Source organism: Falco naumanni, chromosome 1 (genome assembly GCF_017639655.2).
Source record: "Falco naumanni isolate bFalNau1 chromosome 1, bFalNau1.pat, whole genome shotgun sequence".
NCBI classification, from domain to species: Eukaryota; Metazoa; Chordata; class Aves; order Falconiformes; family Falconidae; genus Falco; species Falco naumanni.
In genome coordinates this window covers 77,041,242-77,064,565 of record NC_054054.1, presented here as the reverse complement: position 1 = coordinate 77,064,565, position 23,324 = coordinate 77,041,242, and the positions used below count along the sequence as shown (strand labels likewise).

Genomic DNA, 23,324 nt, shown 5'->3' with positions numbered 1-23,324 from the left:
TTATAGGCATGCTGCAACAGCCTGCGTTGTGTGTACAGCAGAAAATAAAGAAAAATACAATAAAAGAAAGCAGAAACACAGAAGCTCAGTTAAAAAAAGAGGTACTTAAAACTGGCAGGTACTTGGGTTTATGCTTTTATTGTCACTTTCATTTAACTACGTTATTTTAGGATACCCAGTTAGGGACAATAACTCACTGTTGAAGCATTGTTCCACTTTGTACTGGTGGCATTGGTTTCAGAAAGGTATAAATCTTTCTCTTGAGCACCTCTGGCTGAAATAAAGTGTAACTTGCCCTTTCATACAATCCAGAGTTCAGAGAGTTCGCTGGAGAGAGCGTTCTGTCTTCTGCAGCTCACCCAGGCAAAGCTTGCTCTGAAACGAGTGCAACCGTGGATGGGGTTCCAGACCCATCTGAGGTTTCTACACAAGGGTGCAATGGATTTTAGCCTTGATTCTGCAACTCTTCCTTATATTGGTGGCCTGCAGAAGCATCATTGCAGCTGGCACTTGGGCTGGCTTGAGAAGAACCCTGTGGGTTTGTACAGGCTCCTTTGCTTTGGGGACTATTTTTTTTTTAATGTTGCAGTGAATTGCAGTTCAGTGCAATTTCCTGTTCTTTCACCGTGACTTGTGGGAAAATTTAATCTGTCCTTTCCCAACGTATATCAGAGGCAGAAATAAGTCATTAAGGGACTAGCAGAACTTGACTGGCGCTAGCCCCTGCCTGCACTTCAGAGCAGGCAGATTAGCTGCTGACATCTGCAGCAGACAAGCTGCACTAGCAGGAGTTTATAATATAAGCCCTATAACTAAACAGTAACTTGCTCCATCACTCTCAAAAGTTTTAGCTGTTGTTGTTGTTGTAGTTTTCATAGGAAAAAGGAACAGGAAGAGTGTGAGTCAAGTGACTGCAGCGTTACAAAACATTCTGGTTTTCTGAAAATGTCGCGCTGATGACATGCTGTAATCTCAGTGATGCAAACCCTTCTCTAATTAGGGAAGAACATGAGCAAACAGCCTAGCTACGGGATCAGAAATGCCCTTTATAACATAAAAATTGGTGAAACGGTACTGAAAGCACACACAGATGTTTGCAGCTGGGTAACATACCCTGAAAACACCCAGGAAACTTAGTTGTCTCACCTGTGAAAAGACATTTCTTTTTGCTAAGGTGCATTGTGGAACCCAGTAAACACACTAAGGCCTATGAAATTATCAGATACAATCTACTCTTGTTACAAAACGCATCTGTGCCTGAAGCCTCCTGGGTTTCCAAATGCACAAGTTCGTTTCTGCTGTGAAGAGAGAAGCATGCAGCTGAAGGCGATGACAGAGGTGAACGTACTAACCTCCCTGCGCAGGCAGGCAAAAGGGAGCCTGCTGGGAGTGCTGCAGGGGAGCACCATCACGGCGCTGGTGGGGCTGGACCGAAATAACTGCCCTTCCCTGACAGTCTGATTCTTCAGCATCCACATATCTCATTACTCTTTCCTTGTGATTTTTTTTTTAATTAAATTAGTCAAATGCATTCTAAGCTGTCTTTGTATCACTCTAAAGTCTAAATGTAATGTGGCACAAGATCATATTTCCACTTCAATTTGCCATAGAAATCTTTAAGAATCTGAGTGGGAAATGCTACAACCTATGTAGAAAGACTGGAAGGGAAAAAAGGAAAAGATACAGTCTTGTACATTAGAAACAAGGGATAAAAATCCAGCAAAGATACTAAACAAAACCAAGTCCCTTCCTCTTTACCCTTCCAGTCTTTTTGTCTAGGTTGACATTTCAGTAAGAGATGAGTGAGCTGGGCTGAGGCTACAGAATGGGGCAAAATGGAAAATATGCAGGGCAGGATTGATTGGGAGAGCACATTTGCAGCCTGTGTGGTATTAGAAAGGCTGAGAGCAGCAAGCTCAGGAAGGAGATGGGGAAGAAATGGAAAGGAGGATAGCACATCACATCCTTTATACATCAAAGCAATAAAAATACTGTTAAAAAGCATGACATTGCCTATGGTTGACTAAAGTTAAAGAAAAGCTGTGGCTGAACAATACTAACAGCCTTAGCACCTGAGTCTACGCTCCTGAAAACATGACGGTCTTTGCCCGTGCTGGCCTGATGGCTCAATATCGGTTTCCCTATCACCAGAATAGACAAAGCCAAGGCACCTGTGAGCACATGGGAGATGCCTGGGTAACCTCAGTTTCTGGAATTCCATAATCGAAAGTGTCTATGTCAACTAGACGCTATTACTAATACTTGGAACTTCTGTCTTTTTTAATGGGAAAATCTTAACAGTATTCGCCAGTTTCACCTCTGACACTTCTGTCTGTAAGCATTATCACGTATGGCTATGACATCATATTAAAGAATATCTCCTAGAAATATTTAATTATTTCTTATTATTAATTCAGTCAGCAGTTTCGTAACACAGAGCTCCTCTTCATCTGCTCGTAGCTGCAATGTTGTAACTTTGCTTTGCTTTCCCCCCCAGCACTGTTTTATGAAGTGCATATCCGTACATTGCCAATGCTAAGCAAGCACTCCAGATTTTCAGTTAACTAAATCATTCGAGTGTTTTAAATCTATTAGCAAGGTGGTCATTAAATGAATCACTGACCTGTTTCTCAGCTACTCAAGCTAAGAAACTATAACTGATGACCTATAAATGCATCAGTGTGTTAAGAAAAATTATTAGCTGGAGAAGCCGAGCAACAATTTGTCACTTCAGGAGCACCCACCAATCTGAACAGAAAGATTCCCCAGTGCCAGCTTCAACTAATTCACCAGAAATCGCATTTTGACACAGACTAATGTCTGGGGGAAGTACCATGAAGCTGCTACACAGGCGGCATGCATCTCTTCTTTTTTAGTTTATTACTGGAAAATTTTATACAAAAATGGCTCAAACTTGGGATGCTTGGAAGTAAAACCTGGTGTGCCGACTCTCCTGGACCCAGAGAGATTAATTTTAGACCTAGCACTTACTCGTGCGTGGAACAAACCACACCTATGGTCCGACCACCCTCCCTGCTTGGGGACAGGGAGGGTTTAGATCCAGGTCCAAATTCCGAGCCCTGGTAGGTGTACCCCATACAGCAAGAAGGCTGAAAATGCCGTGTTTAATGTTGAGCTCCTCTGTTGTGCTTATCCACCAACAAACGACACGTGGAAGCCCCTGCTCAACCCTCACGTGTTTCTGAGTGGGTGGGCAGTGGTGGGGTGGTGGGGACACAGGATGGGACAGCGGAGGGGACACACAGCCATGCCCCACAGTCTGCATGCCCAGCCAGAGACCGTGGGGGGGGGAGCGAAAATTTAGGAGAGAGGAAGGGAGACAGGAGTTACCCACCCCCTCGCCATCTCCATCAACCATGGCACCGTGGACCCCCACGCCAGGCATTGCATCCTGGTGCGGCTTGAGACCTTCTGTCCCTTGTCATCTACAGCCATCTCTAAGTGCTTTCCAGCTAAGCCACCTGCTCCTAACAAAAAAATGATGTGGTTTTCTGCTTTTTCCTCTTCCCCAGCTCAAAGCAGCCCAAAACACTCAATTGCAGGCTGCCAAGAGAACCAGTCATTTCCCCATGTGCTGAGGCAGCCCTGCTTGTGGGTTGCCTTCTGGGTGGTGAATGCATGCGGCGTCCCACCGCGCTGCCGGGAGAGTTACGGCTTGAAAACCAAGGCAGGAGGGAGGGACTATTGAAATTTGCTCGTTCAACCGCTCTGAAAAGCAGCCTAAAACCTTCCCGCTAATGCACATTAATGAAATTTTGTGCCTGACTTGTATTTGTACGATGTTTGTCCCCTTGACACTGTATGTAGATGAAGACAGGTGGTAGGAAAGTTGGGAGCCAAAAAAGCAGAGAGCAGGACCTCACCCGCCTACAGCATAAAGGTGCTTCAGCCCAGTTAGCACTTGAAGAGCAACATCTTTTTTTTTCTTTCTTTCTTTCTTTTGCAATCATTGCTGACTTGACAGGCCCAGACGGAATTACATCACTTCCTAAAACCCATCAAAGAGAGTCCATCTCCTGAAGAAATGCAGCTCAGATGCACCCTGGCAGGAAGCAGGAAATGTAAATGTTCGGGTGCAGCTGGGAGCCGGCGGAGCACCCTCGGGTGGGAGCCGCCGAGGGAACATGCGAAAGCAAAACCTCATCGCGCTGCTTTCTGCCCTGTCGCTGGCCGGAGGATCTGCCGGGCACGGTGAGTAAGAAAAGCGCCTTTTGCCTTCGGAGCTGGGGCCGTGTTTCGTGCCTGCAGCGACGGGACCGAGTCGGAGGGCAACACCCTCCAAAGCGAGCGCTAGGAGATCTGTGGGGACTTGCTCTCCGCTTCTTTTAGCTGTGTTTACCCTCTCTGTTTTCATCTGCCTGACTTTTTCAAAGCTTTCACTTTTTTTCCTTAGACTAACCCCCAACAGCAGCAACCGAATCCTACAGTTCCTACATTGCCTAAATTGCAGGTGTGTAGGGAACCACAGTTTCCATGCTGGCCTGCCAGGCATTTTGGTTCTAATTTCAATTATTTGTTGTACATTTTAACCCTACACCCATACTATCAGCCTTTAATAGTAAAGTTAAAGACAGAGCACCGCTTCCATTCAAAAACCAACTACCAATTTCTGCAGTCCCAGTGCACCGAACCTGCTTTAACAGAACAGCCAGCTGGTTCTGGAGACAAATATTTCCAGTTCTCAGCTACAGAACAACGTGATTGGCACCGTGGATTTACGTTGTGACCTTCTGAAGAGAAGAACCACCAGTGGAAAAGCCACTTGCGACAAGATGCTGAAGCGCTGGGGTGTCGTTGCAGGGGCTCTCGCCAGCTCGCAGGGGGGAGTTTGTACGACCGGCATTTTGGCAGCCAGCCACCGTGCAAGACAGGCAACTCTTTTAGCACAACCTTGCCAGGCGGTGCTAATATGCCTTTCGGTGTCAAACCAACCCCTGCCGCAGTGCCCCAGTATGGACTAGTAGTGTCTGCTGCCCCTCTGCTGTCCTAGGGAGTGGGAGCTCTCCAGAAAGCAGGGAGGGAGGATGGTCACTCCCAGCTATCACCCAAATTCTGGTATTAAGGCTTTAAAATGCATTGGTGAAATAAGCGGTTTGATATGGGTATTTTTTCCCTGAAAACCAGTACTATAAGCAGGGAGTGAAACGGGGCTGCGGGCTCCCGGCACACTGCAGAGCTGCCTGCGGTTAGGAGTCTTAGCTGTAAAAGTGAGCGTGAAATGCTTCAGTCTCATCTGCATTACTACAGCCCTGCTGCACCACAGACACGTGAGGAAGACGCGCGGCAAGCATGGAACGTAGCTCTGAATCAAAGTGGTCAGAGGGAAGAGTCCTGCCACGGACAGAGTGAAATGGAGGTGCCAGGGAAACGAGGGGCATGATGCAACAGCGCAGAGTGATCAGGCTCCGGCTTCCTTAGCTCATTTGCTGTGTACTGGTCGCTAGTATTTCATCACCATCTCTGCAGGACGGAGGGACGCCTTAGTCCCTGTCACCCTCAGCCCACGGCTGGGCCCCCCCTGCCCGTGTTTGCAACGGGCATTGAAGACTGCACAAAGCACTGGGCAGATGTCGCACACCAGGTGCCCCAACCCACTCCCCACTGCCTTTAGAGACTTCGTATCGGTCGGTCCACCTTTAAATACTGGTTGATCTTGGCATGGTTCCTTTGTGGGCACGAGTCAGTCCTGCCACAGCTCTCCCCGAGCCCCGTCAGCCCCGGCTCTCCCGATCCAGCCCCCAGCTGCTGGCGAAGGGGAGGAGAGCACCTGCCCCGAGAAGAGCGGGGACCCTTGCTCCCCCTACAAAGGTGGCCTGTGCGTGTGCAGCCAGCCCCAAAATGTACCTGGGACCTTACTCTGACTGCAGGGGTGGGAGGGGGAAAGTTGTGAACTTGGTCCTTGTGGAAAAAACTGAACTAAAGGAGGAAGAATTTATCTAGGGGCTTAGGTACCCCACAGGCACTGGTGGGTCAGGAGCCCCTCCGCTGAGGGCAGCCCCCTGGGGGGGATCCTTACCTTGCAGTCCTCCTTGCTCCCAGATCAACAAGGCAGGACTTTTAAAGGAGCTTTTTTTTTTTTTTTTTTCTCCGGTCCCAGACACAGTCCTCACCTTTAAAGTGCTTTGCTGGAGAAGAGGGGCAGAAGCCCTTGGGGATCTCCCAGGTCTCACCTCTACCGTCTAGAAACCATTTACAGAATAGGTAATAGGAGTATGATTAAATCTTGCAGCATAGATGGATTGAAGCCTTCCTAAGTCTTGTTCCCATACCATGCTGGAGCCTTGTAAAACCCCAGCCTTGCCAGCTGGATTATGATTAACAGGCGGTTTTCTCCTGGCTGCGCCGCAGTTACCTGAGCTGGTGGCTCTAAGAGCGTGCCTGCGGTCTCAGCTCTGGGTGCTGGCCCTCTTCTGGCTCCACGCCGGGGGGACATCAGGCTTTGCAACAGTCCCCTTCCCCGTCCCCTTGGCATCTGCAGGCAGAAAGCCCTGCTTGGTGACCTGCCGAGGGCCAGCGGTGGCCCTCCCAGCTCTGGGTGCTGGTGCTGGCTGCTCAGCCTCGCAGCAGCCCTGAAGACCTACCGAGGTGCGTGCTGACCCCAGGACCAAACATTAAGGCCCTTACTATAGCTTAGAGAAAAAGTCTGTGACCCTACGGGCATTTCGCAGGCTATGCCGTCTCCCTCCATGTTCGGTGAAACGCGGGGAATTGCACTGTGAGTGGTGTGAGGTGGGGAGCGAGGAAACACAGGAGGGAGAGGAGCAGTAAAGTGTGCAGGATCGTTAAGTGGAAGAGTGGCGGTGGCTGCACACAGAGCTTTATTTTGGCTGTGTCTCTGCGCTAGTGTTTTGAGCTGTCATTCAAAGAAACATTGCTATCCAAGACCCAGGTATGCAGCAGCCACTCTCTGGCAGAGAACTGCCCTTTAGGTGAAGTCTCCTACAAGCCTGGGCCCCTAAGGAAGTGCTATTTTTGGCCTGTTCCCCCCTAGAGTAATGAACTTGAGAATGAGTTTGAAGCCATTGGTTGCCTGTTACAATTTTCTAGCAAAACAACAATGTGAGAAATGAGGATTTGCTACATGCTCCCTTTCCAAAGTGCAGCCTCCTAAGAAGCAGATGAAAAACGCTTTCTCCTGAACACATGAATTCCTTATACATATTTACTCCTATTCCTCCCTTTTATCAACACACACAAACTTCCACCGTGTTTTATTCAAGTGCTTCAGGGACTTCTCAGAAAATCTCTGCTTTACATCAGCAAGTTTGTATATTAAATCTCAGTCAGTGACACCAGTCTATTTTCCCTCAGGAGATTTTGTGATAGCTGGAGAGCCGGTGGAGCTTTTGAATCTTAAATTCCAGGGTCCTCCTGAGAGCAAGGAGCACCAAGGGGTTTGCATCACGGTGAGGTCGCACGGGTATCACTGATGCAGAGCTAGAAGGCCATGATATTAAGTAGCTGCAACTAAATGCATAAATTGGTCTGGAAGACCTTTAGTAACAGGGGCGAGAAATGAGGCTACAGGTTCACAGTCTGACTCTAAGACGTGTGACTGAATTTGCAGCATCAGCAGTTAACGCAGCACTTCATCTGGACGGCAGCGCAGTCAGAACGCAGCTTCCATTCCCCGCAAATGAACTTACAGCAGTTTCCTGTTTCAGGCGATACCTAAACAACACTTTCCGAGCACCCCGTTTTAACAGGATCTTGTCTGCAGATTAGCCACCCTGCCTGGAACGCTTGCAGCCCCTCATCGGAAGAGCGCAGGCACCCCACAGCTAGCCTGCAGGCTTTCAAAGATTCCTCCTCCAGCCAGACTGACAGGCGAGACCTGCCGCGACAGGCAGCTGGGCAAGCCCTGGCCGTGGCAAGGAACGTCCCGCAGCAGCGTGCAACGCAGGAGAAACAGGACGGGGATGAGTCAAGGAGTAGGAGAGGATCATACGGACCACGTGGAGGGGTATGCCTATACCACCAGAAGGAATGTGTGTATGGAGCAGAGTGGTACAGGACGTGGTAACGTTACGCCAGCATACGCGGTTTTATAGCTTTTTCTTCTTCATCACCCCCCCCGTGAGCCTTCGCTTCACTGTGTTTTTCTAGCTCATAGGAAAGTTTGGAGAAACGAAGGATTTCCATTCAAACTAATCAGCTTGACTATGCTACGGACTTAGCTCTTGCTTTTTCTCTATCCCATCCCTTTTTCTTCTGTAAGTAGGCACTATAGTGTAATTTGAAAAATTCCCTTCCGAGACCCCAGTCGTCGAGGCTGATGAGAAGGCAGCAGGGAGACTGATGATTTTACAGCAGAACCAAATGTGCTGACTGCCGGCTATTTTCCTTTGCCTCGCATCCAACTAGAATCATAAACCTGTTTGCCCGCTTACTTCATCAAGAAGCTCATATCACCACCCCTGAGTGCTGCAGTGCAGACCTCAGAGGAAGGAATGCTGCAACAACAGAAACGTTGTTTGTTTGTTTCAGATGCAGTTGTTTGGACTCCAGCCTGTAAAGCTGCTCGGTATATTTAACTCCCTCGGTCTCCCTTGAAAAGCAGGTTTGGGAGCACCACCGGAACTCATGCAAAGTCCATCAGTTATCCAAGCACATTTTTAAAGCTGAAAATATTGAATAATATTATCTTATATCATGGTATCTGCATACAGGGACATAGCTTTTTTGTAATTCATAAGAACTGTAATGGAACCTTGTTTGAGCAGCTGCTAGTGCTTGCTCAGGCGTTTTGGTCCCCTGAGGACTAGATCCTCTAATCTTCGGTGGTGGGAACCCTGGGCATCCCCTGGGTCTGAGCTCTGCTCCTCAGAAGCGATGGGCTGGAGGTGGATGTACCGATGCAGCAGGTGAAACACAGGAAATAAGAGCAATACCCTTGCAAGAACATTGTGCAATTGGCTGCCCTTCTGCTGAAAGACTTATTTAATTCACTCGGAGGAAAAGATCTTTGTGAGAGGAAACAGTTCACAGAAGTGATGCTGTTTTGTCCCTGGAATTATGCAAAGTGAACAAAAATACATGGCAGCAAGGTCACTCCCTGTGATTTGCCATTTTCTTTGCCTGGGGACTAGAAAAGGCAATTCTATTTCACACAGAGACAAATGATTTGAAATGTGCTTCACAGCTCAAAATCAGGCAAATAAAACGTACCAGAGACGCCGGGAAAGTCTCTCTTGGAAATCAAGCGCAGCGTATGCTGCAACTGAAAGTTTAGCGTTGCTGTTAATGAGGTGTGACTGTTTGTTTTTGCTTTAAAGTCACACCATGCTTTAGACATTTGAAAAATCCATTTTCACTCTAAGAGCAAATGAAAAATAAGGTATTTTCTCCACACCCTTTCCCATTTGTGTTATTTTAAGCAACAGGCTTGTCCTTCTCAATATGTCAGCTGTGGCAGACAATGGGTTTCAAGGGCGGTGGCTGGAGGAGGCAATGAAGCCAGGTTGTGGAAGCGGCTCTGTGAGGGGGTGGTGGGCTGGTGGAGCCGCACCAGCGGTGCGGAGCATCGTGCTGTGGGTGCCTCTAGCCCTGCCTCGCTGTCCTGTGCGACCCCCACCGCCACAGAGCGGCTGCAGGCACCGGGGACTGTGCACCACCTTGGGAAGGAAAAGGCAAGTGGCCCAACCAACAAGGGAGAAGAGCGATAGGATTAAGGACAGCCAGTGGATCCCAGGGAGGGCTGGGGGAGCACAGCCAGGGGTCACTACCCGCGCGGGAGGCAGGGATCAGGTTTTGCTCTTGGCTGAAATACTGAATACAGGAGAAAGCAACAGAGTGACTACCGACAAAGTGCTTTGCCACTGAAGAGCTAACATTTTCATCGTCATATTGTGGTGAAAGACTCTGGTGACCTTTGCAGTATTAAATACTATATTCAAGTATTAGGTATTATTACCACGTATTGAAATTCTTTCCTAGTTTTTAGGAAAGGATGAAACAATTGGATGTCTGAGTGATCAGCGTGGCATAGAAATCTAGATAGATCACTGCTGTCACGCTCAAATAATTTTATTCCTTTGAAATTGGGTTTCCTGGAATACGGTCTCAAGACATACTCATCTCCTCTTTGAGACAAATCTGACAGGAGAGGAGATGTGGCAGAGTGGATTAAGCAAGAGATAGCACTCTATTCCCAGTTTTCCTCTCTCACTCGGCATCCCTGGGAAGGACAGCATCCCTGTCCTACTGATTTCTCATTTGTAAAATGGAGATGATAACTGCCCATCTCTCAGGGCCATTATGAAGATTAATGTGTTTACAAAGGCATTTAAAATGCTAAGCACTTTTGGTTCCAGTCCTGTGAGATTGGAAATGCCAGCTCTGAGGTGCTGAAAACCTTAGACTTTTGCTAACTCTAGTGGAAACTGTGGCTGCCTAGCACTTTAGAAGAACAGAGAGAAACATGTCATTGCAAAAGTCGTGGAATACCATCCCGCTTTGCTGCACAAAATGAGAGCTGCACCAAGCCGGCATTGTATCTGAAAGGGCAGATAACATAAAAAAAATATCATCATTTAATTTCATTCTAAGAGAATTATTGAAAGCTTTGCATTTGGAAACATGTTGGTGCAATTTATCTAAGGACCTTTGGCTACAGCAGGATTTTTGGCATCAGGACGGCATACAGTACCAGCCCAGAATCTGCTGTACTTCTGTTCAGCTTTAAACTCCATGACAGTCAACACAGACCCTTACTTAGCCTTAAAAAAAACCCCAACTTATTTTGCTATTACCAATATAGCCAACTTTAGCCACTTTTCTTGCAAAATGCATGATAAATGAAACAAAAAGCCGAATCAAGGTTCAAAACCCCTAGTCTTGGCATCTGTGAAGAATAACCAGCACTGACTCTCTACCATGTGCCCCTTCAGCCAGGCCAGAGGATCCAGCAGAGGCATAGTTAATGACACCTGTGTCCAGCACAGTCCCCTTGTTACTGCTACCGCTTCCAGTCCGTGCAGAAGTGAAAGTCAGCAGCTTCTGCAGGCTTCAGACTTCCTTTCACCAGTTCTGTTTTTCCAGAGAAAGAAATTTGAGAAAGACGCAGAAACAGGGAGACGAGTGAGCTGGAGGAATTAGTGAACCAGGGGCAATGGCCTTCCCGAAGGGACTACTAACTCCCTGAGGAAGGAGAGGGATGGAAGAGGTTGCAGCTGTATGCGCCGAGGCTGAGGAGCAAAGCAGGACGCTGTGGTTTACCCGGAAGCAGACAGCTTTTGTGGGGGAGTGAGACCTGCCAACCCGCAGGAAAAAAAGTATTTGTGCAAGACAGCTGCGTGCAGACACACCATGCATGCAGACATGCCCCAGTAAAAACCAGCTGAGGAACATGGTCAGGACTGGTAAGGTTTTGTGGTGAATTTGCAACCTAATTCTACATCTGATGCTCAAGATTTCAAATCTGTGTGTATGGGGCATGTACTGATTTTTTTTTTTAAGATGTCAAATGAAAAGTACATACTAAACTGTATGCTTTGACTCACTGATAATACCAATAAAACCCATAAAATGTTAAGTTGTCCTCATATATTTGGCAGGCTCTGAAAATGATGGTTCAGGAGATGGATCACCGATATTACCCACTGTTACAGCAACAACTTCTCCTGCTGCACATTCTCCAACCACAGATGACCACACACCGGTACTTGTCACTGCGAGCACTACTGAAAGCGGCTTTGAAACAAAAATTACTCCAAATACTGAATCCAATGCTGCGAACGATCAGGACAGCCTAGAAGCAGCAGAACAGTCTATCTTGATATACATTGTCCCCGCCGTGCTACTGGTCCTGCTGATTTTGCTGATCATATTTTTTGTGATACATCATAAAAGGAAAAAGTCTAAGCAAGGTAAATTTCTCTTCTCGTGCATCAGAAGTGTGTTTTTAGGACATGCTCGTCATGAACAAAATGTTATTTGGAGGCCTGGGGTGCCACATTTAGGATGTACTTCTCCAGCTGGAGTTGCATGGTTGAGGGATAGGAAAGGGATCCACCCCAGCCAGCGGTGTCTGAGCAAGCACTTCTCCTTGCAGGGAGCTAGTTCTGCCTCTTGGCACCTCCTGCTCATGCTGCACACCCACAGGAGCCGCGGCACCAAGCTCCGGTTCCTGGCAATGCTGGGAACAGCGTATGGCTGTAAGTGTGGGACAAAAAACGCTTGTTCTGTCTTTATGCTTAATAACTTCATGCAAAGTGAATTGAATGCTTCTATGGCCTATACTGCCCACAAAGTAAAACTGCTCAGAGCTTCGATAAAATAAAAACAAGCAAAAACATTTTAAGGAGTCCTGCAAGGGTGGTGGCAGCTATGAAGATATCACAGTAAATGAGCTAGGAAGCCCATGATCAGACCACCTGGGTGCTGCAACAGAGTGAGCAGCGCTTCAGGAAGGTACCTTGATCTCTAAGCAAAGAAATTAGTAACTTGGAGTTTCAGAGCCACAGTAAACAAACTGAAGTGTCACATGAAACCCACACAGTTCATAAGTGAACTCCTGAAATGGTCATACCAGGGTCTATACAGAACAAGAGTGCAGCTGTGAGCTCCTCAGCCTGCAGACAGTGACATATGTTCAACATAGATATTAAGTTCATTTTTCAGCTGCACCTGCCTTGTCACGAGGTCACCATCATAGCAAACTGAATTCACAACCAGACACTTAGTTGCCTGCCTGTTTCTGAATGACCTGAAATGCAGGTACACTGTTCAGAGGGATGGGAAACATGGTACCTTGCAGGAGGATAATCCTGGGATCTCTTGCCCTGTGCCTGTTGCTTGGAGCTGGGATTTCAAGCATCCTCAAGGTGAGGGCAGACAGCTCTGTGGCTCTGGGGTGGCTCTGTGGTCAGGGCATGTGCTGGAACAAGTAGGTGTCAGCACCCATCGGCAACAATGAATTAAAAATAAGAAGATTTGAGACAGAATACAATGTGAATCCTATATGTAGTTCTTCATTCTTTGTTGAGGGCTGAGGCTTTCCAGTCACTTGATTCCTGGAGGGGAAGTTATTTATGTGAACAATGGCTGTTACACTGTGCTCCCCCCTGCAACTTTACTTTGTCTTGGGGTCATAACTAGCTTTGGATCCCTTTTGACATCTGGCTAGTTCAGCTTCATTTGCCTAACTGAGATTTAATCTGCCATGCAAGTCTATCCCGCCCCTCTTCTCTCCAGGAACGGCTCCCAGAGTCTCCAGGCAAAGCTGGATTGCCTGTGTGTAGTCTGCAGCAAAGTGTCCTGATGCTTCCAGTAAACGATTTTTTGCAGCAGTGGTTCCTTTCCAGGATACCATTTCTCTCAGGACATATCTTTTGCTCAAGGAAGCATGCATCTATCATGTCCTGCCCACCACAGCGCTAACAGCCAGGTTTCTCCAGTGCCGCTGAGCTAATAACGCGCTGCTTTTAGTGTGTTCGAGATGAAAAATAATGGGTTCCTCTGAAAGTTACAAACAGGATGAGATGTTCTGCCTTTCATCTACAAGCTTTGAAAATGCGACCTGTTTTACATGACCCTATTCAAGGCTTGCTTGCAGTCCAGACCCTGTATGTACAAAGAACAAAACTGTGAACACCAATTTTTTCTTTTCCAGATGAGCTGGGAAGTGAAAATGTGAAAAGGTAAAATTTATGAACATCACCTTTTTTTTAACTATTATTAATCTTTTACTGTAACAGGATATTATAATTCTTGGCTCCTGCACTGCCTGCCTTCATTTAAATGTACACCGAACACCGTTACCTTTTTGCCATCAATTGCTCCAGTTAACTGTCTCAAGAGGTGGCTAAAGTGTGACTGCAGCATCTAGCTGAAGGTGTAGGACCAGAGCAGGAGAACAGGAGCTGTGGTGGCAGAGGCCAGCGCTGCCCACAGGCACCCACCGCCCGCTTGAGGCACCCCTGGCTCCACCAGCCGCATGATGCCACGAGACACACAAGGTGCCCCGTGAGCAACAAGGATCGGTTCCCAGGCTCAACACAGGCTTTTACTATTCCAAATAAGCTCTGGGTCTCGTTCCCTTGTTTTTCAAGTTTGTCTTCTCCCTCTGAGGTGAGGCAGAAAGGCTCTCCCAGCTGCCGCAGAAGCAATACTTCTGCTGCTGGGAAAATAAGCCAAAAGCTGCGTGGCTCTTATCAGAGTGATAATTTTTATCATTACCTTTTATCGAGCTCCATCTTTCTAATCAATGCTGAGAGTTATCAGATTGGCTTCATAGGGGGAACAAAAGGGGGTTTTGTTTGCTAAAGATATTTTTTCTACTGTGTGACTCCAGGAACAATCAGCAAAGGGAAGCTAAACAGAGGCACTTAAATAAATGCAGAGTTACTCTGCTCATGACCTTTCCTTCTGAAGTTGCTGCCCATGTCAGTCACATCACAGCTAGGATGAAGCTTCAGGCCCTCTGCTTTATCGTTGGAGCAACAGGACTTTTGCCATGTGTTCCAGCAGGGCAGAGACAAACTTATTTTTCGGTTTTCTATTTACAGTAGGGACAGTTCGGGAATAGCTGCAGCAGTCTGTGCTCTGGCACAGCCCAGACTGCACCGTCCGAGCCCCTCTGCGTGTGACACCCCTACCCCCGCCCCTGCCCAGCACCGGCATCTCGCCGCTCCTTTGCATCCCTTGGGTTCACACCCACTGGGCTGGCATCTCCTCAGATTACTGGGCTAGGGTGGCTTTCCGCAGCTTGTACATGTGTCTGGAATTATGAAAGACTCATACAAAATTACCACATTGTAAGTTGTTTGAATGAAGCATTGTGTGTAATGCCTTTTTTCCCCCTCCCTCCTCTCAAGTCCTATTTTTGAAGAAGACACACCCTCTGTTATGGAGATAGAAATGGAAGAACTTGATAAATGGATGAACAGCATGAACAAAAATGGTACACGGTAACCCCTCTACTCCATCATCCCTCTCTTCCAATTTGACATAGATTCCATGTGTAGAAAATCACTGTAAGGCATTTTGTACGTGTGTCACTACTTTTCCTGCAACATTTTTAGTTGTGTTGACTGCCTGCTACTAAAATAGCAGTACAAATGTCAGGAGTAGAACTGTTCAGAGGAGTATTTTAGTTCACATGGGAGCTTATTTTTAACATATGATGGTATATCGTAAGTGTTTTGAGTTTCCAGTAGACACTTTATTAAATACATATATAGCTGTGAATGGTATTTATATTCTTAAATACACATTTTTAATGCTAAATACTAGTTTCTTTAAAGTATCTAGTCCTTTCAGGCTTCAGAGTTTCTACAGTTTTGTGCTCCATATTGTGCTACTGTAGAGGAAACATGCATTTACTTGTAGTTCAGAGCACTGCTTAATTAAAATTGCTGCCAGGATTCTACGAATACATCCCTCCCCTCACTTGCCACCTCTACCACATGAAGCACAAGCTGCTCTTTGCTGCCAGCACTGCTCACCACCTACATCCTCTCTGGCAGGTCTAGCAGCCCATGGAGCAATTAGTACCTGTGGTAGCTACCACCACCAGCATCTTCAGCTCCTTCTTAGCGTCTTTTAACTATCTTCTATTTTCCCCTCAATGGAAATCTCCCATTTAAAAGCTCCAGGGGCCACGCATCCTCCTTCAAGGCTCTCCTCAAAAAATGCTGGTCTTCAGTGAGGCATGAATTAACTGAGGCTTGATTTTGAATGGCTAACAGCTTCTCACTGGCTAGAAAATGCTGAAAGCATGGTATTTTTTTCTTTCCTGGTCCCTTGCCTTATATCCAAATGGCTCATTTGCCTGACCTCCTGGGGATGCTTTGTTTTTCAGGACATAAAACTCTTTGGAGCATTTCTTTGCATTAGCACAGTGCTCCACGTGATGGGGTTTTGACCTTCGCGGTCTGTAAGCTTGAGCAGAGAACATGTGCTAAGCGGCAGTAGTGAAATAGAGGCATTAAGTATAGTATGTGGGGAAACAGTGCTGCAAAATATTTTTCAAAATTTTGTGGACAGAAGGGAGAAAAATAGTTTACATATTGATTTTTTTTTTCATATTTTTTTTTGGTGAGTGTTCCCTAAACCCCAGCTCCAAATTTCCAGCTGGACTATAAAGCAAAGGTGCAACTGTAAGCATCGGACAAATAGTCCTCCCTGTGGTTGTTTATAGGAAACAGTCCTCAGAATTTGTTTGTTTGTATAGATGTATAGAAACAATTGAAATATATATAATAAAGAAATTATGGCAACATCTATCAAAGGGAAGGAGGATTTAAAGCATGTAACATTTATGCTATAGGGACCATGCAGATTTTACAGATAAAAGGGTACAGAAGAGCATCTGCAGTTTTACATTCTAGAGATTGCACAATAAAAGTTGATGCAATTTTGAAATAGAGAACTGCCAAGAGTAACAGTAGTTTTGTTTCTTACCCTTTTTTCAGCTGACTGTGAATGTTTGCCTACTGTAAGGGAAGAAGAAAAAGAATCAATTGCCAACCCAAGGTACTTTTCATTCATTATATTACCTGAAGAAACGTGGTCAGTGTCATCGAAAATAATCTATTTTTTCTATATGTAATTAGAAACAGAGCAATTCTTTAGTCTAATTAAGTTTTAAGGTTTTATATATAGGGACTTTGATTTCAACTTAAAACATTTGCCACTCATTTCTAAACCAGTCTCTGCCTGTAAATTGCACTGCTAAGTAATCTGGTGGTTGTAAACCTGCGTGAGACAGACAACCAGATGGCACAGATGGAGTTTCACTCGCTGATCAGACTTTAATCACAGTTTCCCAAGGTGTTAATACAAACATTTGCCATAGCTTGCATGGCATTCCTCTCCAGTGCAGGCACCCAGTTCCCCTCTGCTACCAGGTGCCTATAGATCCCCAAGAACCACCACCAGATGTTTTGGCTGGTGCTGTGACCTTGTCCAACTCCAAAAGAAAACCAAAGGATCTTCTCAGTGCCCCTGTGCAGCACTCTCCCGGAGGTGGCACTAGCTCATGGTCCAAGCAGGTATCCCAGAGGCATGCAAAACTGCAATCCCAACAGCTTGTAAACTTCAAAACTTTCTGACTGGTTTCCTCAGGGGTTTGGCCAGAACCCCTAAAATCCCTCTCAAACTCCTGTTTTCCCCAATTAAAAATTCCTGTTCCAGCTGGAAGCAAGGGGCTGTACATCACCCTTGCCTGCACACTTGTGTTGCAGCCGCAAAGCAAAGCAGCTTGTCTGTGCCAGGTTATGATAAACAATTAAACCATCCTGTGTGCCAAGATAATCCCTGGTGTAGCAGAACCAGCAGATGCGAGCAGGCAAGGCCAGGAACAGGGAGGGGCATCAGGATGAGGACCTGGGTCTTCCCCTTCCCATGGCACCAGATAACCAAGCTCAACATGCCTCTATGATGGAGCTGCACCTCCCGCTGCAGACTGTCATGATATTCCAGTCCCCCTCTTTTCTGAGTTTCTTTGCTCAGGAGTGAGATAGTGGTGATGATAAAGCACCACTTCTGCAGAGTTTGCAACTCGGTTGCTTAAGAGCTGCAGTTTCAGGGTACTTTTGTATGGGGCTGCTGCACCACAGCTATTCACTTGAAAAGGTTTCTGCTTATGCCTAATGCAAGATAAATTGTTGTGTTGTGGTTGTTTTTTTGTTTTGTTGGGTTTTTTGTTTGTTCTGGGTGTTTTTTTTTTTTGGTTTTGTTTTTTTTTAAATGACTTAGATCCTAGGTTCCAGATGCAAGCAAGCACAGTAATTTTACCCTGAGCAGCAGGAGAAGATGTTGGATTTGCTAGCCATCTGGGTCTACCCTTCCAGCCTGTAAATGATAACTCAGAGGGGGAAAATTGTACAGAGAGGCAGCTGCACAGTGGTTCTCTAAGAACAGATTTGCTGAGCATATCACCAACTATGGTAGGGAATCTAAGACTAAAAGTACTTAAGCCATATGCTAACACCAACCGAAATACATACTATAAAAGGTGTTTTAGGCACAACACCCTGAGCATTAAGTTTACTTTCCACAACATGAACAGTTCATTTTCAGAAAAAAAAAGTTATCATGACCTACCAGCATGTGCTGACTTTTTAAATACCGTCCTTGCTAAAGTGCTTTTGTACTGGGATTTGCATTAACCCCATCAGAAGGTGGGAGTTTTGCTCCTGACTGGCTAAAAGTATCTTTGGGCTATACCCTACCTCAGGCTCCCCACCTGTAAAACAGATATTGTCATGTCAAAGCACAAAGGGAGGCTTAAGCCTTGATGCAAAAAAAGCAGCCCTGTTCAGCTAAGCGTGCTTCTGTCAGGGTGAAGGTACACATGGTATTTAAGCATAAGTTCTTATGACTGGTATCTTAGGATCAGACTGTAGAGAAGTTTATGCCTCTAAATTGTAAGAAGGCAAAGAAATGCAAATAAAAAGGAGATTTATCTCTAAAACATTCAGAGCTGCTCAGACAAAGGATATTAGATATTAGTTGAATACAAATTGCAAGATTATGAGGTTCAGTTTCAGATTCTGAAAGAGTGCTTCGTTTGGGCAAATTTCTTCTCAAATTATGGCAATTCCTTTTTTAGATTTTATTAATGTTATTTCAATATGGGAAAAGTCTCAAGTCTTCACTGAACGCAGCTGGTTGAGGGTCGTTTTCCTTCTTCATAAAGATGCTGGGGGGAGTTCATCAAGACTATGTTCTTGAACTAACAGGGAGTTCATCTTGAACTATGAATTGATTTTTGAGAAGTTATTTTGAAAACATTTGAGACTAAACATTTCAATAATGACATTTTGGCATTTTCAGAATGAAAGTTGTTCCAAAACTACTTTTCAGAGTAAGTGAATTTTTAATATAAAATTTTAAAAAGGTTTAAAGAATAAAACTATGTGGTGGTAAAATATTTAATATGTGCAAGTTAAGTGTTTCCGTCAAAACAACTCTTTCAAATTTCATTTTACATGAAATTTTGAATCGCACTTCATTTCAAAGTGAAAAGGCATCTGAAGTGGTAGGTAAACAACAAAAGAAAATTGGTTCCTATATATTTCTGCAATTGAACCTTATCAAACCAAGATCTGCTGCTTTTCCTAACCAAACTCTTAGCTGCATAAATAACATCAGAAAGAGAACCACGTACAGATAAGTAAATGTTTTCAGCAGTTCTTTCAAGCAAGAAAAGTGAAAGAATATCAAGTAAAATGAAACAAAGCTATTATTATGGTAAAAATTTGTCCTCATGACCATCAAGGCTGCAGATTTGTGCACAAGAGCTGAGATATGACAGCCCAGGCTCCGTCATAGGTGGAGGTCATCTGCCTTGTGCATAAGATAAGTTAAAAACATATGTGTATACACTTTTTTTTAAAAGATATATATTTAAAATAATATAGCTTGCCTTTGAAACCTAGAGCTAAGATCCTGATTGTGCCTGAGCAGAGGACCACTAGATCTCCCCTGCCTCGCTGGGGCCAGGGTTCCCATGCCATGGAACCATGTGCCATGGTGGGCACAGGGGTGACAGGCAAGGGCTGTTGCTCCGGTGGTGCACAAACGGGTGCAAGACCAATCTTTTCTCCAGGGACCTTTACTCCCTCAGCAAAACAGAAGTGTAGCCTGTTCCTCTCGCAGCACGTGGGGCTTTGTAGGCCGCTGAGTACAATGAAGCAATCCCTCCCTGCTTTATCACTCCTCCTGAGGGGGGTTGGTTTTCCTTGGGCGCTGCTGGGCACCCTCCTACTCCTCCTGTCTGAAAAAGGGTGACTCTTTCTTATGGAGTGATGTTCTGGGTGAGGAATGAGTCAGTACAGAAAGAAATACTCCTTTCCCAGGCTGTGCCTCAGTTTAGCAAGACAGTTAAAAAACCCACACAAAATATTAAGATTACGAGTGGCCCTTTGAACTTCAGAGGTGATTTAAACCCCTGCTGTTATTGCTGACTGAAATCTAGCTAGCTGATAAAAAACGTTGTATTATTAATATTTTAATGAACCAAATATTATTAAGAAAATGCTAGGTAGCAAGCTAGCTAAGCAGAAACCAGCAGGACAAAAAGAAAATTCACCTATTACACACCCAGACTGAATAGGAAAATTCCATCTGTAAAAAATTATCCTCACCTGTGGAAAGTGGGCAATTTGATTGCCCAGTCCTCACCTGGGAGCAAAGGAAAGGGTGCACTGGGTAGCCACTACCCAGCAGAGAATTCAGAGCAGCCCTTGCTGTCAGCACCTAGCACTACAGATGGGGTCGTTCCATGTGCTGCGTGACCAACATTTGTTTTCTGGTAGCACATTCTCACAGACTCCAGGGATACTCTTGCATATTATTTCCTGCTGAGACAACTAACCCAACAGATGACACTGGTGTGTTTTTTTTTCTTTTCCCTGTATATGCAGTGATGGTGAATCATGAAGGCAGAACAGCAAAGAACTAGTTAAAGGGAAGCAGCGCACAAGCTAACAATCCCCCCGATATTGGATGAACTGGATTAAATATAGGTGATCTCAAAAGGCCAGAGAAGCAAGTGCTTTTGTTGTGTCCTGCTACATACAGACTTCAGAAAGAAAACATCACCAAGGGGAAAGAAAAGGAAAAATAATGAAAAGCACCATAGTAAGATTAAGGGCTGATTTAAATTCCTTCTGCAATGAGATTCACCAAAAATCAAGAGAAGCCTCTCCCCCCCACCAAGAAGTTCTCAGAACAGCCCATGTTTCTGTCTACATCTTCAGTTGTGTACCGTGCAGCACTTAAAACCGCTTCTGTTCCACGTTTGGTGGTCTCCTCCATGGATTTTTGTAGGTGGTCTTTTTTTTTTTGTAAGTATAAACATCATCCGTAATACTGGACTGCCCTGGTTTGGTGGATGTGAAACTTGTGCCTGTGCAATATTTGTTTTTCAATTTGCTTTTGGGTAACAGTCCACTGAGTTGCACCAAGCTTCTGCTGAGGAGGTATCAGCCTAGGACTGACCAGCTCTGAGGACAGAGGGAGCAGCTGAAAAGCCTCTTACAGTGACTGCAGCCCAGTGAGGGCATGGTCTTTGTGGTGTTTCAAATTTTGGTTTTCAAATTAAAGGCATTGTAGAGGTAAGAAATACTATTTTGAGATTGCCTTTCAGTTCCTTATCCCCACAGATTAGTACCCTGGGCTAGCTCTCACCATTTAACCCCCCTCTCTTCCCAGTGCTCTTCTGCAACAACCACCAACTTCAGGAATATTCAACTTGAAAACATTTCTTTTTCTAGAAATGAGAGGTTGAAAAATTGAACAATTCAGTACTCACACCAAACACAAGTTTACATAAGTGTTACATGTAACTACCTGGTCAAAGTTTTCAGACACAGTAAGATTTCTGCTTCTGTTTTTGAATATTGAGCTTGCAATATCTGAAAGACATGGACTTATAAAGTGTGCCTTTTTAATTACCCAATACTCAAAAAATCAGAGTCCTGGGATACCTCAAGGTGGAAATATAAACATTGCAATCACATCCATTGATTTTAGGCAGCATGTCTCTAAAGGATATAGTTTAAATATGTAACACATGTAAAAGTGGATCCTTGTCTGTGCAAAGCTTCCCCCGCCTTATTTAAAATACTAAATCCACATCCTAAGATATCACATAGCCTCCCCATCATATCCTACCTATCCTTATCTTCTACTTCAATACACACTTTCTCCCCACTCAATACATGTTTACTACGATCAGTTTTGTTTTGCCTGAAAATATTTCACTAATATGTTATCACACATCACCTAGTTAAAGAGGGCAACTCCCCCCCCCCACCCCCGCTTCTGGGATGGCAGCTAAGCATCACTAAGAGCTGACAAATACAGATGAGGGTTCAGCTTTGAGTAAATGAGGGTGTGTCAAAATATAAAAGGAAAAAATGTTTACAACCAACCATATTCATTCATTACTGCATATGACATGACTAGTGATTTCCTCAAGGAGTAAAAAGATTTCTTCATTGTTCCAAAAGAGTTTATTGCAAATATTGTGTTTGATGTATGAGTGATAAATCAATTTTCCCTGCTTAGATGATTTTTAAGTTTCAAAACAGTGTTAAGTTCATCTTTCACATCTATCTTTAATTTCTGTAAGTTCCTGACAGTAAGCTCATTTTCTAGAATACTGACTTAGAATAATGCAATCACAAGGGAAAAGGAGTAAAAGATTGAAATCTAGAAAATTTTAAAAAATGGAAGTGGATATTTTCCAGTAGCAGTTTTATTAGCAACTTCTTTCCAACGAAGATGCTATGCTCAGGCTTCCTACAGTTTGCAAAGCAGTAACCTGAAGATGACTGAAGCAGAATGTTTTCTTTAATGGTGCAAGATTAGAAAAAAAAAAAAGCATTTTGAGGCCATTATCATCTGTGTGGTTGGAGGGCAGTCAGTGATGACGCAGCAATTTGCAATGCTGGTGTCCAGTAGCAATCCTCACCCTGCATTGCTCCAGCCCATGCAGCTGTGCATCCAGCAGCCACCACCTTCTCCCTGAAGAGAGCTGAAGCACAGCTGGGACACAAAGAATGAGGGTCCTTGCCTTTTTTTTTTTTTTTTAACTTTTGAAAATCAACCAACCCTCAAAAGTGACACTATCATAGCTCAGTTCTGCCATGCTGGTGATCCTTCACCCTGTCCCAGCCATGCATCCAAGATCATGCAGTGCGCTAACTCGGTCTGCTACAGCATTTGAAAAGAGTCTGTGTCACATGTGTCGTTGGTCTGGGGTTAATGTCAATGCTGGATGGTCCTTCTGCCATATGAAATACTGTGCAGTTTCAAGTAAGTTTCTCAACAATTTAGTTTCACTTAAATCTTCTTGTTTGGTTGGGTTTGGGTTGTTATTTTTTTATTGTTTAACTTCAATGAATGCATATTTTTATAAACTCATGCTAATAAGCATTAATTCTTATGCCAGAGTTCATGATTAATCACGCTCCACATCCAGCTTTAAAATCAGTTTTGCCCAGAACTAATGTCTAGGTTAGAGCTCTGTAATTACCCAGGTTACGCTGTTCACCCTCTCTAAAATCTGTCATGCCAGGAAATCTCTCTTCTTCTTTGGGAACTTCCTAAGCATTCAAAAATACAAAATAATGCTTTGGGCACTTCCTTGGCCAATTTTGGATATAAACTACCTGTATCTGCTTTTTAAAAGTACAAATCTCATAGTTGCCAAGTTACTACTGAAAAAAGATAGCACTTCATCAAATCCTGCCTGGCATCAAATCCTCTCATACCCATGTGAAACACACCAAGTGTCAAGTAATTTGCATTTCAATATGGTTACTGATCTTTGTAATAGATTCCATTAG

At 44.8% G+C, this 23,324-nt stretch overlaps 1 protein-coding gene across 1 annotated transcript; it reads left to right on the top strand.

The window, feature by feature from the left end:
• The first annotated feature begins 3,870 nt into the window (after positions 1–3,870).
• Positions 3,871–21,708, top strand: TMEM154 (transmembrane protein 154). The gene is made up of 6 exons (XM_040600235.1): positions 3,871–4,212; positions 11,577–11,888; positions 13,634–13,661; positions 14,838–14,923; positions 16,437–16,497; positions 20,394–21,708. Exons 1-6 carry the CDS (start codon positions 4,146–4,148, stop codon positions 20,407–20,409), a joined length of 570 nt encoding a protein of 189 aa, XP_040456169.1. The 5' UTR covers positions 3,871–4,145; the 3' UTR covers positions 20,410–21,708.
• The last annotated feature ends 1,616 nt before the right edge of the window (positions 21,709–23,324 follow it).

Bases quoted from the DNA above. Each gene is read 5' to 3' on its own strand.
- TMEM154 (XM_040600235.1), top strand. From the start codon at position 4,146: ATGCGAAAGCAAAACCTCATCGCGCTGCTTTCTGCCCTGTCGCTGGCC. The intron at 13,662-14,837 runs GTAAAATTTATG...CCTCCTCTCAAG, and splicing joins GGAAGTGAAAATGTGAAAAG to TCCTATTTTTGAAGAAGACA. The intron at 14,924-16,436 runs GTACACGGTAAC...CCCTTTTTTCAG, and splicing joins GAACAGCATGAACAAAAATG to CTGACTGTGAATGTTTGCCT.